We start from the raw sequence: 21573 nt of genomic DNA on the forward strand, positions 1-21573 counted from the left end.
GATACTAAGATAAATGTTTACTTAAAGGGATTGTCTCACTACTTAATCCCATGTCCCTTTGCTCTATTAGGACATAACTAGTGATAAGTGAGCACTACCATGCTCTGGTGCGCGGTACTCTTAATGAGCAGTTGGATGCTCAGATAGGCGCGACTCAAGTATTGAGTATAATGGAAGTCAATGGGGAACTCAAGAATTTTATCTGGAGAGTTCTCAGAAAAATGCTGGAGTCCCCATTGGCTTCCATCATACTTGGGTACTCGGGTCACGCCCATCCGAGCTTCCAACTGCTCATCATAAGTATTGAGAACCCAATCATGGTAGTGCTCGCTCATCACTAAACACAAGCACTGCATAATAGGGTGGGATTCCACTTTAGATGTGCTTCTATGTCCCAGAACAGAAGATTGCTGCCATGTAAAAGCAGCTGGTGCACCTTGTGAATCATATGGAGGGACATTCATTTTATTGGTTAGTACATTTCCCTTACACTAGCCTATATAGTGGAAGCGAGTGGCTAGCTGTGGCTTTCCCTCATCCCGATAACAGTTGACCATCAGGAGGTGGAGAAGCTGGAGCCACAATGACCAGTTAGCTTCTTTTAAAAAGGGGTTTTCTTCATGCCCTAGCATTTCTCTTATTTGTCACATCAAGTGACAATAAGTAATAGCTCTGGCTAAGGGTATGTGCACCGAGGTTTTGAGGAGTCTCTTGAAGAGTGCGCGGAAAACAAATAAACTTGAATGATACTGTAAGTCAAAAACTGCTTAAAACCTAGATTGTAAACTGGCAAAAAAGGATTTTTTGATGTTTGTCTTTATTTTTTTTCACTTCCAGATTAGGCATAGATCCTCCCCATTACTAAGCTAGGGCTTTCTGGCAGTTGTGGGCTGTTATTGACCCATTACTACCCCCAAATGCCACCGCAGCAGGGAAGTCAGGATGAGAATGTTCCAGGATTGTTGCATCTAATGGATGTGACAATCCTTGGCAGCTGCAGGCTACTGTTTATAGGCTGGGGGGGCCCAATAGCTATGTATTTCCCCCGCCTGAGAATACCAGCCCCCAGCTGTCGGGCTTTATCATGGCTGAGTATCAAAATTGGGGGTGACCGCACGCTGTTTTTAAAATAAAATAAAAAAAAGCCGCACGCAGTCCCTCTTGCCCTCATACACAGCCAAGATAAGCTCACGGCTGGGGGCTTCTGCCTGTAACCGTAGGCTTTATCTGTGCTGGGTATCATAATAAGGGGACACCCTAGGCCAATTTTATTTTTATACCACAATAGACCTGCAGACAGGGTCTTCGATTGGAATAGAAGAAAAAGGGGGGAGGTTGGGACTCAGCACCGATTCCAAAAGGTAAAATTCAGAAACTTTATTAAGTCATTTTAAAAGATCATAGTACAAAAAATTATGATACAAAAAATTCCATGGGATACGTCATTTGGCTTGACGTGTTTCGGACAAACACAGATAAAAGAAGAAGTGGCGAAACACGTGTTGGGGTTGCAGGACGTGGACTTCAGGTCTTCAGTAGGTGATATGCTAACAGTTTGTTATTTGTGGTAGACATGTGAATTTGACATTACGTAAGCCACTAGTTTGCTATATTATGTGAATAAGCACAGGAATGTCCTTCCACATGTCTATAAAACAATGAATTGACTGGGCAGTTACAAGCCCCATATTGGCATATAGCCTTTAGTATATAATACTCTGATCTTTATTGGTAACTCCTTTTGTGATGCAAAGTAAGCAAAAGGAAGAATTGCTAGTTACAGTATATGATTTGCTACATACATTTTCGTGAGGAACTAAAAGTCCCACATTACCTTGCAAATATATAATAAATACTAGTCAGCGATTTTGTCAAAATGATACATTTTGCATTACTAATATACTGTATGGTTTGCTGCTATGATTATTATTTTTGAATAATTGTATTGAGGATAAATAATATTTATTTCTCATAGCAGCTATTGCATGCACCATATATTTATTCATAAAGTGATTTGATACCTTTTGATCTGAAACTAGATGCTAATAGGGGTTATTTATTGTATGACCTTATTTCAACCATGTCCTTGGGTACTATATTGTGGAATTATGAATTATTTTAAAGAAGGGAATTTTGTTTACTTACCGTAAATTCCTTTTCTTCTAGCTCCTATTGGGAGACCCAGACAATTGGGTGTATAGCTTCTGCCTCCGGAGGCCACACAAAGTATTACACTTTAAAAAGTGTAACCCCCTCCCCTCTGCCTATACACCCCCCCGTGCATCACGGGCTCCTCAGTTTTGGTGCAAAAGCAGGAATGAGGATACTTATAAATTGGTCTAAGGTAAATTCAATCCGAAGGATGTTCGGAGAACTGAAAACCATGAACCAAAAGAACAATTCAACATGAACAACATGTGTACACAAAAGAACAACAGCCCGAAGGGAACAGGGGCGGGTGCTGGGTCTCCCAATAGGAGCTAGAAGAAAAGGAATTTACGGTAAGTAAACAAAATTCCCTTCTTCTTTGTCGCTCCATTGGGAGACCCAGACAATTGGGACGTCCAAAAGCAGTCCCTGGGTGGGTAAAAGAATACCCTGATAAAAAGAGCCAACAACGGCCCTCCTCTTACAGGTGGGCAACCACCGCCTGAAGGACTAGCCTACCTAGACTGGCATCCGCCGAAGCATAGGTATGCACCTGATAGTGTTTCGTGAAAGTATGCAGACTAGACCAGGTAGCTGCCTGACACACCTGCTGAGCCGTCGCCCGGTGCCGCAATGCCCAGGACGCACCCACGGCTCTGGTAGAATGGGCTTTCAGCCCTGAAGGAATCGGAAGCCCAGAAGAACGGTAGGCTTCAAAAATCGGTTCCTTGACCCACCGAGCCAAGGTTGACTTGGAAGCCTTGGACCCCTTACGCTGGCCAGCGACAAGGACAAAGAGCGCATCAGAACGGCGCAGTGGCGCCGTGCGAGACACGTAGATCCGGAGTGCTCTCACTAGATCTAACAAATGCAAATCCTTTTCACATTGGTGAATTGGACGAGGGCAAAATGAAGGTAAGGAGATATCCTGATTGAGATGAAAAGGGGACACCACTTTGGGGAGAAAGTCCGGGACCGGACGCAGAACCACCTTATCCTGGTGAAATACCAGGAAGGGGGCTTTGCATGACAGCGCTGCAAGCTCTGACACTCTTCGGAGTGATGTGACTGCCACTAGAAATGCCACCTTCTGCGAAAGACGTGATAGAGAGACATCTTTCAGCGGCTCGAAAGGTGGTTTCTGAAGAGCCCGTAGAACCCTGTTGAGATCCCAGGGTTCCAGCGGATGCTTGTAAGGTGGAACTATGTGGCAAGCTCCCTGCAGGAACGTGAGGACCTGCGGAAGCCTGGCTAGACGCTTTTGAAAAAACACGGAAAGCGCCGAGACTTGTCCCTTGAGAGAGCCGAGAGACAAACCCTTGTCCATTCCGGATTGAAGGAAGGAAAGAAACGTGGGTAAGGCAAACGGCCAGGGGGTAAACCCCTTATCAGAGCACCAGGCTAAGAAGATCCTCCAAGCCCTGTGATAGATCTTGGCTGACGTTGGTTTCCTGGCCTGTCTCATAGTGGCAATGACCTCTTGATATAACCCTGAGGACGCTAGGAGCCAGGACTCATTGGCCACACAGTCAGGTTGAGGGCCGCAGAATTCAGATGGAAAAATGGCCCTTGAGACAGCAAGTCTGGTCGGTCTGGGAGCGCCCACGGTTGACCCACCGTGAGGTGCCACAGGTCCGGGTACCACGACCTCCTCGGCCAGTCTGGAGCGACGAGGATGGCGCGGCGGCAGTCGGACCTGATCTTGCGCAACACTCTGGGCAGCATTGCCAGAGGAGGGAATACATAAGGCAGTCGAAACTGCGACCAATCCTGAACTAAGGCGTCCGCCGCCAGAGCTCTGTGATCCTGAGACCGTGCCATGAATGCCGGGACTTTGTTGTTGTGCCGAGACGCCATGAGATCGACGTCCGGCGTTCCCCAGCGGCAACAGATCTCTTGAAACACGTCCGGGTGAAGAGACCATTCCCCTGCGTCCATGCCCTGGCGACTGAGAAAGTCTGCTTCCCAGTTTTCTACGCCTGGGATGTGAACCGCGGAGATGGTGGAGGCTGTGGCCTCCGCCCACAGCAGAATCCGCCGAACTTCTTGGAAGGCTTGACGACTGCGAGTGCCGCCCTGGTGGTTGATGTACGCGACCGCCGTGGCGTTGTCCGACTGTATGCGGATCTGCCTGCCCTCCAGCCACCGATGGAACGCTTTTAGGGCTAGATACACTGCCCTTATCTCCAGAACATTGATCTGAAGGGAGGACTCTGTCGGAGACCAGGTTCCCTGAGCCTTGTGGTGGAGAAAAACCGCTCCCCACCCTGACAGACTCGCGTCCGTCGTGACCACAGCCCAGGATGGGGGCAGGAAAGATTTTCCCTTCGACAGGGAAGTGGGAAGAAGCCACCACTGAAGAGAGGTCTTGGCTGCCAGAGAAAGAGAGACGTTCCTGTCTAAGGACGTCGACCTCTTGTCCCATTTGCGGAGAATGTCCCATTGGAGTGGACGCAGATGAAACTGCGCAAAGGGAACTGCCTCCATTGCTGCCACCATCTTCCCCAGGAAGTGCATGAGGCGCCTCAAGGGGTGTGACTGGGCCCGAAGGAGAGATTGCACCCCTGTTTGCAGCGAACGCTGTTTGTCCAGCGGTAGCTTGACTATCGCTGAGAGAGTATGAAACTCCATCCCGAGGTAAGTCAGTGATTGGGTCGGAGTCAATTTTGACTTTGGGAAATTGATGATCCACCCGAACCTCTGGAGAGTCTCCAGAGCCACGGTCAGACTGTGTTGACATGCCACCCGGGAGGGTGCCTTGACTAGGAGATCGTCTAAGTAAGGGATCACCGAGTGGCCCTGAGAATGTAGGACCGCCACCACGGATGCCATGACCTTGGTGAAGACCCGTGGGGCTGTCGCCAGGCCGAAAGGCAGTGCCACAAACTGAAGTTGTTCGTCCCCAATGGCGAAACGCAGGAAGCGTTGATGCTCTGGAGCGATCGGCACGTGGAGATAGGCATCCCTGATGTCGATTGATGCCAGGAAGTCTCCTTGGGACATCGAAGCGATGACAGAGCGGAGGGATTCCATGCGAAACCGCCTGGTTCTCACATGTCTGTTGAGCAATTTGAGGTCCAAAACGGGACGGAATGAACCGTCCTTTTTTGGTACCACGAACAGGTTCGAGTAAAAACCGCGACCACGTTCCTGAAGGGGAACGGGGATCACAACTCCTTCTGTCTTCAGAGTGTCCACCGCCTGAAAAAGTGCAATGGTTCGCTCGGGGGGCGGAGATGTTCTGAAAAAACGAGTCGGAGGACGAGAGCTGAACTCTATCCTGTAACCGTGAGACAGAATGTCCCTCACCCATCGGTCTTGGACATGTGGCCACCAGGCGTCGCAAAAGCGGGAGAGCCTGCCACCGACCAAGGATGCGGTTTGGGGAGGCCGAAAGTCATGAGGAGGCCGCCTTGGAGACGGTGCCTCCGGCGGTCTTTGGAGGACGTGACTTAGACCGCCATGCAGAAGACTTTCTCTGGCTCTTCTGTGGCCTGTTGGACGATGAGGATTGGGACCTGGCTGAGGGCCGAAAGGACCGAAACCTCGCTTGAATTTTTCGTTGCTGAGGTCTCTTTGGTTTGGGCTGGGGTAAGGACGAGTCCTTTCCCTTGGATTGCTTAATAATTTCATCCAATTGTTCGCCAAACAATCGGTCGCCAGAAAAGGGCAAACCGGTCAAGAACTTCTTGGAAGCAGAGTCTGCCTTCCATTCGCGTAGCCACATGGCCCTGCGGACTGCCACCGAATTGGCGGATGCTACCGCTGTACGGCTAGCCGAGTCCAGGACAGCATTCATGGCGTAGGATGAAAATACAGACGCCTGAGACGTTAAAGACGCTACTTGCGGAGCAGAGGTACGGGTGACCGCATTAATCTCAGACAGACAAGCTGAGATAGCCTGGAGTGCCCACACTGCTGCAAAGGCTGGGGCAAAGGACGCGCCTATGGCTTCATAGATGGATTTCATTAGGAGCTCTATCTGCCTGTCCGTGGCATCCTTGAGCGTTGAACCGTCAGCCACTGCTACTACGGATCTAGCCGCCAGTCTAGAGACTGGAGGATCCACCTTGGGACATTGAGCCCAACCCTTAACTACGTCAGAGGGGAAGGGGTAACTTGTGTCATTAAGGCGTTTAGTAAAGCGCTTGTCCGGGAAAGCCCTGTGCTTCTGGACAGCATCTCTGAAGTTCGAGTGATCGAAGAAAACACTCCGAGTACGTTTGGGAAACCTAAATTGGTGCTTCTCCTGCTGTGCTGCCGACTCCTCTATAGGTAGAGTTGGGGGAGAAAGATCTAGCACCTGGTTGATGGACGCTATAAGGTCATTTACTATGGCGTCCCCTTCAGGTGTATCAAGATTGAGAGCAACGTCAGGGTCAGAGTCCTGGGCTGCGACCTCCGCCTCATCCTCTAGAGAGTCCTCAAGCTGAGACCCCGAACAGCGTGATGAAGTCGGGGAAGATTCTAAGCGAGCCCGCTTAGCCGGTCTGGGACTGCGGTCCGTGCCGGAGTCCTCCACGTAATAACTAGAGGCCACCCCAGGAGCACGCTTCGTCGCAGACCGAGAGGGGCCTGGGGGCGATCCCGCAGTGCCCGGGGCCTGTGTAAGGGCCGGTCTGGGCTGCAAAGCTTCTAGTATCTTAGCAGACCATTTGTCCATAGACTGAGCCATGGATTGTGAAAGTGACTCAGAGAGTTTCTCAGCAAAAGCTGCAAACTCTGTCCCTGCCGCCTGGACAGGGGAAGCCGGCGGTTCTACCTGGGCCGAGGGTCCCACCAGTGCCCCAGGCTCCGGCTGAGCGAGTGCCACATGGCCCGAGCATTGCTCACAGTGAGGGTAGGTGGAACCTGCAGGTAGCATAGCCGCACAAGAGGTACAGGTTGCAAAATAACCCTGTGTCTTGGCACCCTTGCTCCTTGTGAACGACATGCTGTAGTCTCCCAGGAGAGTGATCACTGAGGGATATATAGCCACAAGCTAACAGTACAGCCGAACCGAGAAAATGTATACAATATAATATATATATATATATATATATATACAGTTCAGCACTCTAGGGGGCCCAGCACCGGTGGGAAGAAGCCACCTGGCTTACCGACCGCTCAAGCAGTGTGTGGCCACCAGATTCCCTGCCTCGGGTCTCCCAGAGGTGCTGCCAGAAGTCCTCCACCGGCAGAATGTGCTTAAAACATGGCCGTCGGCGTTCACAGGGGAGGAGGGAGCCGTGGGCGTAACTACAAAAGTGCGGGAATCTGGTGCCCCAGAGTGAATAGTGAGGGGGGCGGAGGACAACCAAGTGTGCTCCAGCCCTCACTGTCGGCGTCAGACCGACCGTCCCGCCCTTCCCCCTGACTGGCAGGCCCGGGGGCGGGAGTTTAAGGCACTAGGCCGCAAAAGCCGGGGACTAAAGTTAAAAACCGCGGCCGGCAAGCAGGCGCGGTCGGCGCGGTAGTCCCGGTCTCATACCAACACCGCAGTCGCTGCAGCGTCTGAGGTCAAGGTGTTCCATGCACCGTCCCCAAGGGGACACAGAGTACCTGTAGATGCAGGGCCCTGTCCCTGATGATACTCAGTCTCCTGTCCGTCAGAATCCCACAGGGGCTGCGGAGGGAGCCCGGTCCCAGTGCCTGGATGACCGGATAGGATCCCACTTCTCCCAGAGCCCCTAAGGGATGGGGAAGGAAAACGGCATGTGGCTCCGGCCTGTGTACCCGCAATGGGTACCTCAACCTTAACAACACCGCCGACTTAGTGGGGTGAGAAGGGAGCATGCCGGGAGCCCTGTTAGGGCCCTCTTTTCTTCCATCCGATATAATCAGCAGCTGCTGACTAAAAATGGGAGCATGAGTGCATGTGTGCCTCCTTCAACACAAAGCATAAAACTGAGGAGCCCGTGATGCACGGGGGGGTGTATAGGCAGAGGGGAGGGGTTACACTTTTTAAAGTGTAATACTTTGTGTGGCCTCCGGAGGCAGAAGCTATACACCCAATTGTCTGGGTCTCCCAATGGAGCGACAAAGAAAAGATATTCTCAATAAAAATAATAAATTTTTAATGATTTCTGACTTCTTGAGCTTCTTTAATCTGTATACCAACAACAGATTTTGTGTGATTAGTTCTGTTATAGAAGCTTTACCACTCAGGTGGGAAAGTGCATATAATTTGGCAAAAACGTGTGAGTTAACTATCAATTGTGTGACTGATGCAATGGTTGTGTTGCAGATAGAGGCACAACTGATGTGACTGATGCTGTAAAAAAACGATCCGTTGTTTGTTTTTTTACTGTTTTACCGGCAACCGGCTTTTGTGAACGATTAGCTGATCGCCCGGTGGCTGGCTGTGAACAATCAGCTGATTGTTCACAAAAGCCGGCCGCCGGGCGATCAGCTGATTGTTCACAAAAGCCGGTCGCCGGGTGATCAGCTGATTGTACACAAAAGCCGGCCGATCAGCTGATCGTTTCAGCCGCTGGAACTGGAACCGAATTTACAGTCATCATGGGTTTTTTTTACTGTGCGCATGCTCCCAGTAAAAAAACGATCCGCCGCACACAAAAAACATTACATTCAGCATTGCTCCTGCCTGACGGTCAGTGAGTAAACGACTGATCCGTCACGCGGCGCGTGCAACGCAGGGCTATCAGTCACAATCCGTCGCTAATAGAAGTCTATGGGGAAAAAAACGTATTCCTGCAAAATATTTTGCAGGATACCGTAATTCCTCAAGGCGACGGATTGTGACTGATGCAAAACAACAGAAGTGTGAACGCTTAGCCTAAATAATGCAAAAATACATCCCGGTCATAATTTGTTTACTCCATTTGTTGGCCATATTTCTTATGGAAATTCTTAGCTTTCTAAATAAACAGACAAAATAGTTCTTATCAACACTGAACTATGAGCTCGCAAAGGACTAGAAATGAATTTGTTCTTTTATCAATATCATGAATGTGAGATTTTGGACGACATATACGCTAAGTGGAGGATTTGTAGTTGCCATGATTATCCACTCGCTATGTTCCTCATGAAGTTTTAGTAGTAGCTAAATCTTATCTTCTAGTTCCTGTACAACGATTCACTATATACCAGCCAGGACCACAGCTTCTGATTCACTATATACCGGCCAGGACCACGGCTTCTGATTCACTATATACCGGCCAGGATCACGGCTTCTGATTCACTATATACCGGCCAGGATCACGGCTTCTGATTCACTATATACCGGCCAGGACCAAAGCTTCTGATTCACTAAATACCGGCCAGGACCAAAGCTTCTGATTCACTATATACCGGCCAGGACCACGGCTTCTGATTCACTATATACCGGCCAGGACCACGGCTTCTGATTCACTATGTACTGGCCAGGATCACGGCTTCCGATCCACTATATACCGGCCAGGACCACAGCTTCTGATCCACTATATACCGGCCAGGACCACAGCTTCTGATTCACTATATACCGGCCAGGACCACAGCTTCTGATTCACTATATACCGGCCAGGATCACGGCTTCTGATTCACTATATACCGGCTAGGACCACGGCTTCTGATTCATTATATACCGGCCAGGATCACTGCTTCTGATTCACTATATACCGGCCAGGACCATGGGTTCTGATTCATTATATACTGGCCATGATCACCGCTTCTGATTCACTATATACCGGCCAGGATCACTGCTTCTGATTCACTATATACCGGCCAGGATCACGGCTTCTGATTCACTATATACCGGCCAGGATCACGGCTTCTGATTCACTATATACCGGCCAGGATCACGGCTTCTGATTCACTATATACCGGCCAGGATCACGGCTTCTGATTCACTATATACCGGCCAGGATCACTGCTTCTGATTCACTATATACCGGCCAGGATCACTGCTTCTGACTCACTATAAACCGGCAATGATCACGGCTTCTGATGGTCTCTGCCCTAGACCTGCTATCCTGAATGTGAAGTCAGAGGAAATATCATTTCTAGGAGCCGATTCAGAATCGGACAGCAGCTAATAGCTGGCTTGGGTTACCATAACTGATCCTGTAACACTAGCACCAAGACATCACAACTCCACCGTGATAATTTTCAGAGCTCCCATCCCAGAGAGAGGAGCAGAGGTTATGACCCAGGTTCTTAAGTATATTAAAAAGGACAGAAGGTGCGTGAAAAGCTGACTATTATACATATGCTCAGAAAGGAGACAACTGTGTACACATGGAGAGAAATCGCAGTCTATGTAGTCCTCAATTTGGCTGCCAACCTTACAGAAATGCCAGGACAGCCGGTAAAAATAGGTCACCTTTCTGCCCTGTCTGTAAAAAATTAAGGTGTTCGTGATTTTTTTAAAGCTGAAGAAATGAATACAGCTTATTATAACTGTACTTATCATAATTTTACAATCAACGCAGCTGATGTCTTCATATCAGAATTATGGGCCGTAGACATGGATCACTTATCATAATGATTTATTATGGTTTTCCATTGCGTCCATAAAAAATAATGTCTGTGATTTTTTGATAAGCTGTCGAGAAAAAATAAATAAAAACTCAAGTAGTAACTCTGGTCCTCATGTCTATAGATAATAATCTAACGCTTGGATGAATCCAGTACGTAAGGACCACACCGGACACCGTCAAGCTGAAATAATCACAGACATATATGCTATATTCAGAGAATATTCTAAAAATGCCCGATAGGGGTATATGTCCCACGTAAGGACCTGCACCTATTTTCAGAATGTAGGCCACCCCGTTCTCTTTTGTCAAGAGTCTCCATCATGCATATCATACAGTGCCATGTAAACGTTTGGGCACCCCTGGTCAAATTTACTGTTATTGTGAACAGTTAAGAAAGTTGAAGAAGAAATGATCTCTAAAAGGCATACAATTTAAGATGACACATTTCCTTTGTATTTTACACAAAAAAAATAAAAATAATATAATATAATATAATATAATATAATATAATATAATATAATATAATATAATATAATATAATATAATATAATATAATATAATATAATATAATATAATATAATATAATATATTATATATATATATATATATATATATATATATATATATATATATATATATATATATATATATATAATATATAATATATATCATCTTTTACATTTTTAAAATTTACAAAAAAGAAAAAATGGACAGATACAAAAAGTTTGGACACCCTTGGCGATTTGTGTGCTCGGAAAACTTTGACCAAGTTTTCAGACCTTAATTAGTCTATAAGGGTTATGACTTGTTCACCATCATGGTTAGGAAAGGCCAGGTGATGCAAATTTCAGCTTAAAAAAACCCAAGCCGCTTCTAACCTTGTGCCAAAAAATAGCAGCCATAGGTTCTTCTAAGCAGCTGCCTAGCACTCTGATAATGGTGGAGGCCCACAAAGCAGGAGAAGACTATAAGAAGATAGCAAAGCATTTTCAAGTTGCTCTTTCCTCGGGTTGAAAGGTAATTAAGAAATAGCAGTTATTAGGAACAGTGGAGGTCAAGTTAAGGTCTAAAAGACCAAGCAAAATTTCAATAAGAGCTGCTTATTAGGATTGCTAGAGAGGCAAATCAGAACCCCTGATTGATTGCAAAAGACCTTCCAGAAGACTTAGCAGACTGGAGTTGTGGTACATTGTTCTACTGGTCAGAGAAACCTACTGAAAAATGGCCTTCATGGAAGAGTCATCTGAAGAAAACGTCTCCTGCATCATCACCATAAAATTCAGTTTCAGAAGTATGCAAAAGAAAATCTAAATAAGCCTGATGCATTTTGGAAACAATCATGCTTTGGGTACTTTCACAAATCCGTTTTTTGCCGTCAGGCACAATCCGGTGTGTGCCTGATGCAACGGATCCGGTGAAGATTGTGTGAAACCGGATTGCACCGTATCAGTTTGACGGATCCAGCTTTTCCCCACAATGTGGATATAGAAAAAAAGTAAAAAAAAAAAAAAAAAAAAAAAAAGAATTTATTTTTTTTTAACCCCTTCAGCCCCAAGCCTATTTTGACCCTAAAGACCAGGCCATTTTTTGCAATTTTGACCAGTGTCACTTTATGAGGTTATAACTCTGGAACGCTTCAGCGGATCCCGGTGATTCTGAGACTGTTTTTTCGTGACATATTGGGCTTCATGTTAGTGGTAAATTTAGGCCGATATTTTTTGCGTTTCTTTGTGAAAAAAATGGAAATTTCGCGAAAATTTTGAAAATTTTGTAATTTTCAAACTTTGAATTTTTATGCTCTAAAACCAACGAGACATATGACACAAAATAATTAATAAATAACATTTCCCACATGTCTACTTTACATCAGAACAATTTTGGGAAAAAAAAAAAAAATTTAAGGAAGTTATAGGGGTTCAAAGTTTATGAGCAATTTCTCATTTTTACAACAAAATTTACAAAGCCACTTTTTTTAGGGACCACATCACATTTGAAGCGATTTTGAACGGTCTACATGACACAAAACACCCAAAAGTGACACCATTCCAAAAACGGCACCCCTCAGGCTACTCAAAACCACATTCAAGATGCTTATTAACCCTTCAGGTGCTTCACAGTAACTAAAGCAATGTGGAAGGAAAAAATGAACATTTTACTTTTTGCAACAAAAATGTTAATTTAGCCTCAAATATTGCATATTCACAAGGGTAGCAGGATTAAATGAACCCCCAAAATTTGTTGGGCAATTTCTACTGAGCACGCAGATACCTCATATGTGGCGAAAAACCACTGTTTGGGCGCACTGCAGGACTCGGAAGGGAAGGAGCGCCATTTGACTTTTTTGAACAGAAAATTAGCTGGAATCATTAGCCGCACCATGTTGCGTTTGGACAGCCCCTGAGGTGCCGAAACAGTGGAGCTCCCCCACATGTGACCCCATTTTGGAAACTAGACCCCTCATGGAATTTATCTAGATGTTTATTGAGCACTTTGAGCCTCTGGGGGCTTCACAAAAGTTAATAGAGTTGAGCCGTGAAAATAAAAAAAAAACATTTTACCACAAAATTGTTACTTCAACCAGGTAGCTTTTTTTTTCACAAGGGTATCAGGAAAAATTGCACCATAAAATGTATTGTGCAATTTCTCCTGAGTACACAGACACCTCATATGTGGTGGAAATCAAATGTTTGGGCGCGCAGCAGGGCTCGGAATGCAAGGAGCGTCATTTGACGTTTCAAACGCAAAATTGTCTGGGATAATTAGCGTATTCCATGCTGTGTTTGGAGACCCCCTGAGGTGCCGAAACAGTGGAGCTCCCCCACATGTGACCCCATTTTGGAAACTAGAGCCCCATGGCATATAAAAAAAAAAACAGCGGCAGATGGGGCGGCGGCAGATGGGGGGGCAGCGGCATATAAAGGGAGCATCTGTGATTGTGAGACGGCGGCTGGGATAGGGTGGGGGCGGATGGGAGAGGGCGCAGTGGATGCAGGAGCTGCAGAGGATGGAGGGAGGGGGGAATGGGTGGGAAGGGGAGTGGGAGGTGAGATTGGGGATAGTTACCCTACAGGATGGATCTAGGCAGCTGGATCACAGGAGATGAAGGAGGCAGCAGATCGGGGAGGGTGAGAGGTGAGAGAGGGAGCGCAGCGCAGATCACGGAGGAGACAGGTGAGCAGAGCACAGATCACGGGGGTGAGAGGTGAGGGAGAGCGGACAGCAGATCACGGGGTTGACAGGGGAGGGAGCGCAGATCACGGGGGTGACAGGGGAGGGAGCGCAGATCACGGGGGTGACAGGGGAGGGAGCGCACATCACGGGGTTGACAGGGGAGGGAGCGCACATCACGGGGGTGACAGGGGAGGGAGCGCACATCACGGGGGTGACAGGGGAGGGAGCGCACATCACGGGGGTGACAGGGGAGGGAGCGCACATCACGGGGGTGACAGGGGAGGGAGCGCACATCACGGGGGTGACAGGGGAGGGAGCGCACATCACGGGGGTGACAGGGGAGGGAGCGCACATCACGGGGGTGACAGGGGAGGGAGCGCACATCACGGGGGTGACAGGGGAGGGAGCGCACATCACGGGGGTGACAGGGGAGGGAGCGCACATCACGGGGGTGACAGGGAAGGGAGCGCACATCACGGGGGTGACAGGGGAGGGAGCGCACATCACGGGGGTGACAGGGGAGGGAGCGCACATCACGGGGGTGACAGGGGAGGGAGCGCACATCACGGGGGTGACAGGGGAGGGAGCGCACATCACGGGGGTGACAGGGGAGGGAGCGCACATCACGGGGGTGACAGGGGAGGGAGCGCACATCACGGGGGTGACAGGGGAGGGAGCGCACATCACGGGGGTGACAGGGGAGGGAGCGCACATCACGGGGGTGACAGGGGAGGGAGCGCACATCACGGGGGTGACAGGGGAGGGAGCGCACATCACGGGGGTGACAGGGGAGGGAGCGCACATCACGGGGGTGACAGGGGAGGGAGCGCACATCACGGGGGTGACAGGGGAGGGAGCGCACATCACGGGGGTGACAGGGGAGGGAGCGCACATCACGGGGGTGACAGGGGAGGGAGCGCACATCACGGGGGTGACAGGGGAGGGAGCGCACATCACGGGGGTGACAGGGGAGGGAGCGCACATCACGGGGGTGACAGGGGAGGGAGCGCACATCACGGGGGTGACAGGGGAGGGAGCGCACATCACGGGGGTGACAGGGGAGGGAGCGCACATCACGGGGGTGACAGGGGAGGGAGCGCACATCACGGGGGTGACAGGGGAGGGAGCGCACATCACGGGGGTGACAGGGGAGGGAGCGCACATCACGGGGGTGACAGGGGAGGGAGCGCACATCACGGGGGTGACAGGGGAGGGAGCGCACATCACGGGGGTGACAGGGGAGGGAGCGCACATCACGGGGGTGACAGGGGAGGGAGCGCACATCACGGGGGTGACAGGGGAGGGAGCGCACATCACGGGGGTGACAGGGGAGGGAGCGCACATCACGGGGGTGACAGGGGAGGGAGCGCACATCACGGGGGTGACAGGGGAGGGAGCGCACATCACGGGGGTGACAGGGGAGGGAGCGCACATCACGGGGGTGACAGGGGAGGGAGCGCACATCACGGGGGTGACAGGGGAGGGAGCGCACATCACGGGGGTGACAGGGGAGGGAGCGCACATCACGGGGGTGACAGGGGAGGGAGCGCACATCACGGGGGTGACAGGGGAGGGAGCGCACATCACGGGGGTGACAGGGGAGGGAGCGCACATCACGGGGGTGACAGGGGAGGGAGCGCACATCACGGGGGTGACAGGGGAGGGAGCGCACATCACGGGGGTGACAGGGGAGGGAGCGCACATCACGGGGGTGACAGGGGAGGGAGCGCACATCACGGGGGTGACAGGGGAGGGAGCGCACATCACGGGGGTGACAGGGGAGGGAGCGCACATCACGGGGGTGACAGGGGAGGGAGCGCACATCACGGGGGTGACAGGGGAGGGAGCGCACATCACGGGGGTGACAGGGGAGGGAGCGCACATCACGGGGGTGACAGGGGAGGGAGCGCACATCACGGGGGTGACAGGGGAGGGAGCGCACATCACGGGGGTGACAGGGGAGGGAGCGCACATCACGGGGGTGACAGGGGAGGGAGCGCACATCACGGGGGTGACAGGGGAGGGAGCGCACATCACGGGGGTGACAGGGGAGGGAGCGCACATCACGGGGGTGACAGGGGAGGGAGCGCACATCACGGGGGTGACAGGGGAGGGAGCGCACATCACGGGGGTGACAGGGGAGGGAGCGCACATCACGGGGGTGACAGGGGAGGGAGCGCACATCACGGGGGTGACAGGGGAGGGAGCGCACATCACGGGGGTGACAGGGGAGGGGGCGAGTAGCCGATCACGGGGGTGAGAGGTGGGGGGGAACGGGCAGCACATCACGGAGGTGAGGGGGCGAGCAGCACATAAAGGAGAGGGGGTGCGCAGCATATAACGGAGGGGAGGGGACGGGCAGCACATAACGGAGAGGGGGCGCGCAGCACATAACGGAGGAGAGGGGGCGGGGCCGGGCAGCACATAACGGAGAGGGGGCGGGGCCGGGCAGCACATAACGGAGAGGGGGCGGGGCCGGGCAGCACATAACGGAGAGGGGGCGGGGCCGGGCAGCACATAACGGAGGAGGAAGCGGGCAGCCGATCTCGAGTGGAGGGGGCTGGCAGCACATCACGGAGGTGAGGGGACGAGCAGCCGATCACGAGGGAAAGGGGCCGGGCAGCAGATCGGGGGGAGCGGTGGCACTGTGGCAGATGGAGGGCGGCGGCGGCGGATCGGGAGGTGTGGGGGTGAGAGTGCGGGCAGCAGATACGAGGGGTGGGGGTGCGGGCAGCAGATCGCGGAGGGCAGCGGCGGATCGGGAGGTGAGGGTGCGGGCAGCAGATACGAGGGGTGGGGGTGCGGGCAGCAGATCGGGTGGCAGATCGCGGAGGGCAGTGGCGGATCGGGAGGTGTGGGGGTGAGGGTGCGGGCAGCAGATACGAGGGGTGGGGGTGCGGGTGGCAGATCGCGGAGGGCAGCGGCGGATCGGGAGGCCGGTTTCATACAGTGCAATGGCAGCGCGGCAACTTCCGGGTCCCATGCTCCGGTCACATAACAGCATGGGACCGGATATTGTCGCCCTGCCATTGCACTGTATACACTCACTGTGCTGGCGTGCTGCAGGGCCGACAAGTGAAGCTGATGGGGCGGTCACCGGCAACAGGTCAACTGTGATTGGAGAGAGCGGTCATAAGGCCGATCTCTCCAATCAGAGTTACTGGAGCTGGGGGAGGGTGATCCAGTGAGGTCACCCAGCTCCAGCCAATGGCCAGTGCTATAGCTGCACTGGCCAGGGCTGGATTTCAATGTTTCAGTCATTTTAAATGGCTGGAACATTACAGTGGCTGTGATTGGCTGACAAACGCCGCTCAACCAATCACAGCCTCCGTAGGTCCGGGGAAGAGGCACCACCCCTCCTGAGGTCAGGTACAGGTCCCCTCCTCCCCGAATCTGCGGTTTATGCTAACTTTTCGCAGTCACCGGAGGCTCCGGTGCCGCGATTACGCCATGACGGAAAGATCCGTCCTTGGTCGTTAAGGCCCAGGGCACCATGACGGATCTTTCCGTCCATGGTCGTGAAGGGGTTAAAAAAACCAAGCAACCTACATTTTTTTGGTAAGTTGTTTTTTTTTCATTTCTGCCAGATTTCTACCCAAGTACAGTACTTGTATATACTGTATACGCTCTTACCTTCCGCAGCTTTGATCCGGTATCCTCTCTCTGTGCCAGGACTGACCGCTAATAGCTGCATGATCCGGTCCAGCAGGCCATGTATGACCTCGAACCCTGGGTTCTTGTTGTAATACACCGCACAGAGGTGTCGATGATTCCTCGCCCCAACATCTTGAAGGAAAAAAAAAAAAAATTAAAAAAAATATTTTTTTTTATAAATAAGTAAATATATTACTGTTTTTCTTATCATTTAAAAGATGTAGCCAGTGATACTTAGTGGAGGACATAAGAAGCCAGAAGACAGTTTTTGTGTAGTCCATCCAAGGAGATGTAAATTTAAGCTTCCCTGGTGTCACCGTACTTCATTAATAGTCGCTTTGGTATCAATAACCAGGTGATAAATCATCAGATTAAATAAAGCTAAGATCTACGTAATCTAAGCAGGTTTTCACAATTGTCCTCAGTGGCAGTGTAGGCCCCATTCCTCCCTGTAAGCCCAGTATGGATCGGGGATCACCAGCATTTGGATCTACATAGACTTCAAAAGAGGAAAAGCAAACTAAAAAAAAAAAAATGGAGGCGAGTATGACAAGTAGAAATCACCAAGATTAAAAATGAGAGATGAAAATAACAGGAGAACGGCGTAAACAGTAGACAAACAAGATAAAGAAAAGCCCAAATCAGCTGCAGACGCGCTCTTTGTAGAAGTAAGAGGAGAAATTGGGAACAGACGCAGGAGAGTCGGACGCCAGCTGCACATTGTCAGCATCAAACGCTCGGTATCTGCAGAGCACCCGCCATGTCCGGAGGACGGAGGCCCAAACCACTTTATCTGTTCTTCCAACAACCCCTGCAGTGAACAGCAATTATACAACATGCCACATCTATCCATGACAGGAGGCTCCGCGAGCATGAGGCGTATAATGAAGGGCTCACATGTAAGCTCCGCAGACCAGACTCAGAACACAACATACAGCCATTATCCGCACACTACAAAGTCACAGCGCCCAGAATACAAAGATGAAAAGAGTTATTAAATAGTGCAATAGTTCCGAAGGCTACGGCGGGGAACGGCAGGGGTTAACTGCTGGTGGGAAGACTTTTCTCTTTTTTGCTTGGTGATTATGAACAGGAAGGTTGTCAGGGGGTCTTATAGCTTAGTTAGTAGGGTTGTCAGGTAGGGGGCTGTTAGCAACCCGTTAGCATACCCTCACACAGGAAGGCCACAAGCTACAGGCATTTCCACTGCAAAATATTTGAGCTCAATTGGAAAGATATCACTGCCATTTCCACACCATTTACATGATGTCTGGCCGGGAACGTCAAATATGGAAAGCCAGCAATCTCCTGTGTTAGGATACGTGCGCACAGACGTTTTTGGGTCAGCTCCCCCCGAAAAACACATGAAATGTTTTTTTGTTTTTTTAAATTACTTAAAAACATAACTGTCATTTCAGAGGGGCCGTGGCGCCAAGCAAAGGGACAGCATGCCGAGCAAAGGGCGGAGAGGCAGGGAGCCGAGCAGAGGGCGGAGAGGCAGCGAGCCGAGCAGAGGGCGGAGAGGCAGCGAGCCGAGCAGAGGGCGGAGAGGCAGCGAGCCGAGCAGAGGGCGGAGAGGCAGCGAGCCGAGCAGAGGGCGGAGAGGCAGCGAGCCGAGCAGAGGGCGGAGAGGCAGAGAGCCGAGCAGAGGGCGGAGAGGCAGCGAGCCGAGCAGAGGGCGGAGAGGCAGCGAGCCGAGCAGAGGGCGGAGAGGCAGCGAGCCGAGCAGAGGGCGGAGAGGCAGCGAGCCGAGCAGAGGGCGAAGAGGCAGCGCGCCGAGCAGATGGCGAAGAGGCAGCGCGCCGAGAGGAGTGGATGTGCGCCGAATACAGCTGACAGAGCTCAGCACTTTGCCAAAGATTGAGGTGAACTGCCAATGTCCTGACATAATGCATGGCGCATGCACACATTTAGGCTTCGCCCCCAGGCTAACAAGGCCGTATTCCGGGTGCGTAGTACAATAAGGATTTACCCTGACAATGAGCTTATGCCTGGTTCAGAAACAGCCTGGGGGGACATCTAGAAAGTTTTTGGAAAGGTTTTCTTCTGGATTTCATTTAGAAGTTATATATGAATGTTTATTAAAATCGGTTGCTGTACATTATGGAATAAAAATTAGAATAACAGTTACACTTTACAGTTCTATTCATTTTTAATGTAAAACCACTTTGATGTTCAGTCTTTTTGGCATTTTTTTTAGCCTTAGCTCCCTGGTGGGAGAAAATAAAGTGCGTGTGACTTTATTGAAGGGTCTCCTGATGGGAAAGGCTCCAAAAAAGGCACTGAGCAATCATAAGGCTGGAAAAAGTGCTTTATGGAACAAATAGTCCCTGCCTCCCCCCAAAAAAGAAGCATTTCCCCGAGCCAGAAAACTTGTATTTTTACTGCCTCAAAACAAACAAGAAAAGAAACCACATGAAAGCTGCAACTCCACCCGCCATGTAGCCACAACAATTCAGCCAAATCGTGCAGCCATTGGAGCGGAATTCTGGACACATGAAGCCATTTAAACCTGTGGCATCTCGCTCAGTTTGTCATGTAATTAACCAAATTTGACACAAAAGTGATGGCAATATTTATTAGAAATAAGTGTACTCCAGACAAATGGAGGGTCACTGCTTCATTGGATTTAATATTTCAGTGTCAATAACATTTGGATATTATCTGACCGAGGGGTTAAAGGCCACGGACTTCAGAGACTGGCTGCAGTGGTGATGTGCCCTGTAATCGTAATATCAGCGCTCCAGCCATTACACAGACAAATATAACCTAGAATAAAAGAAATGCACAGAAACCCTGCAGGAAGGAAATAGTAACACGTGAAAAATAGGGTGATTTGTTCAGGGTTTTTTAGGGGTTTTTTTAACCAGAAAAACTTAAAAGGGAACCTGTCACCACTTTTTTAGCGCATAAGCTGCCACCACCACCGGGCTCTTATATACAGCACTCTAACATGCTGTATACAAGAGCCCATGCCGCTGTGAGAACATAAACACTTTATAATACTTACCTAACGGTCGCGCTGTGGACCATATGGGCGTCTCCGTTGTTCGGTGGCGGCACTTCCTCTTTCGGCCATCTTCGTCCTCTTTCTGAAGCCTGTGTGCATGAAGTGGCTGCGTCATACACACTCGCCGGTCCTGCGCAGGCGCACTACAATACTTTGATCTGCCCTGCTCAGGACCTGAATGACGGCGAGTGTGGATGACGTCGGGCGCATCATGCACTGCGGCTAGAGAAGGAGAACAAAGATGGCCAAAAGAGGCGGTGCCGGACAACGGAGATGCTCATATGGCCAACCGCGCGACCGTTAGGTAAGTATTATAAGGTGTTTTTTATGTTCTCACAGTGGCCTGGGCTCTTATACACAGCATGTTGGAATGCTGTATATAAAAGAGCCCGGTGGTGGTGGCCGCAGCTTATACGCCAAAAAAGTGGTGACAGGTTCCCTTTAAAGCACACCAATCACCAGGATTTTCCTATATAACCAAAAGCCAGTGCTATACTGGCACTATCAGGCTGATTCTATACATACCTTTACTTGTCAGCAACATTTGTAAAATAAGCAGCTTTTTGAATGACAGCAGCTGTAAATCACCTAATAGCTGGGGTGGGTATTCATAGCGATTCCCGCCCACCTGCCTGTTGTTCCTCCCCCTATCTGTTATTTATGCTAATTCTATTATAGAAGTGTTTTACTAAGTGACTAGAAGGTCCTTTGCTGATGTCATACTTATGTGACCAGAAGGCACAGGGCCTCAGCCAACATAGTTGATAGTAGGAAGCAACATTATTTTTCTGTTGACAGAGGCCCCGCCCCTTCTGGTCTCATGGGTATGACATCAGCCCAGGTCCTTCTAGCCACTTAGTAAAACAATTCTATGATAGAATTAGCATAAATAACAGGTGGAGGATGGATAGGCAGGGGGGCAAGAATCACTATGAATACCCACCCCAGCTATCAGCTGATAGGCAGCTGCTGTCATTACAAACTTTACTCGCTTGTGTTTCAAAACCTATACATCCTAGCTGACAACTAAAGGTATGTATAAAGTCCGCCTGTTGGTGCCAGTATAGCACGGGCTTTAGGTTATATAGGAAAATCCTGGTTATTGGTGCACTTTAAAAAGGAACCTGTCAC

At 50.2% G+C, this 21573-nt stretch overlaps 1 protein-coding gene across 1 annotated transcript in view; it reads right to left on the reverse strand.

Annotated features, from left to right (window-relative positions):
- The window catches only part of FARSB (phenylalanyl-tRNA synthetase subunit beta), a 134596-nt gene that overhangs the window by 28177 nt on the left and 84846 nt on the right, over positions 1-21573 (reverse strand). Inside the window, exon 16 of the mRNA XM_075340819.1 lies at positions 17412-17564. Within this exon, the coding sequence (XP_075196934.1) occupies positions 17412-17564 (153 nt within the window). The remainder of the gene's footprint in view (positions 1-17411; positions 17565-21573) is intronic.

Source organism: Anomaloglossus baeobatrachus, chromosome 3, assembly GCF_048569485.1.
Source record: "Anomaloglossus baeobatrachus isolate aAnoBae1 chromosome 3, aAnoBae1.hap1, whole genome shotgun sequence".
Lineage (NCBI taxonomy): Eukaryota > Metazoa > Chordata > Amphibia > Anura > Aromobatidae > Anomaloglossus > Anomaloglossus baeobatrachus.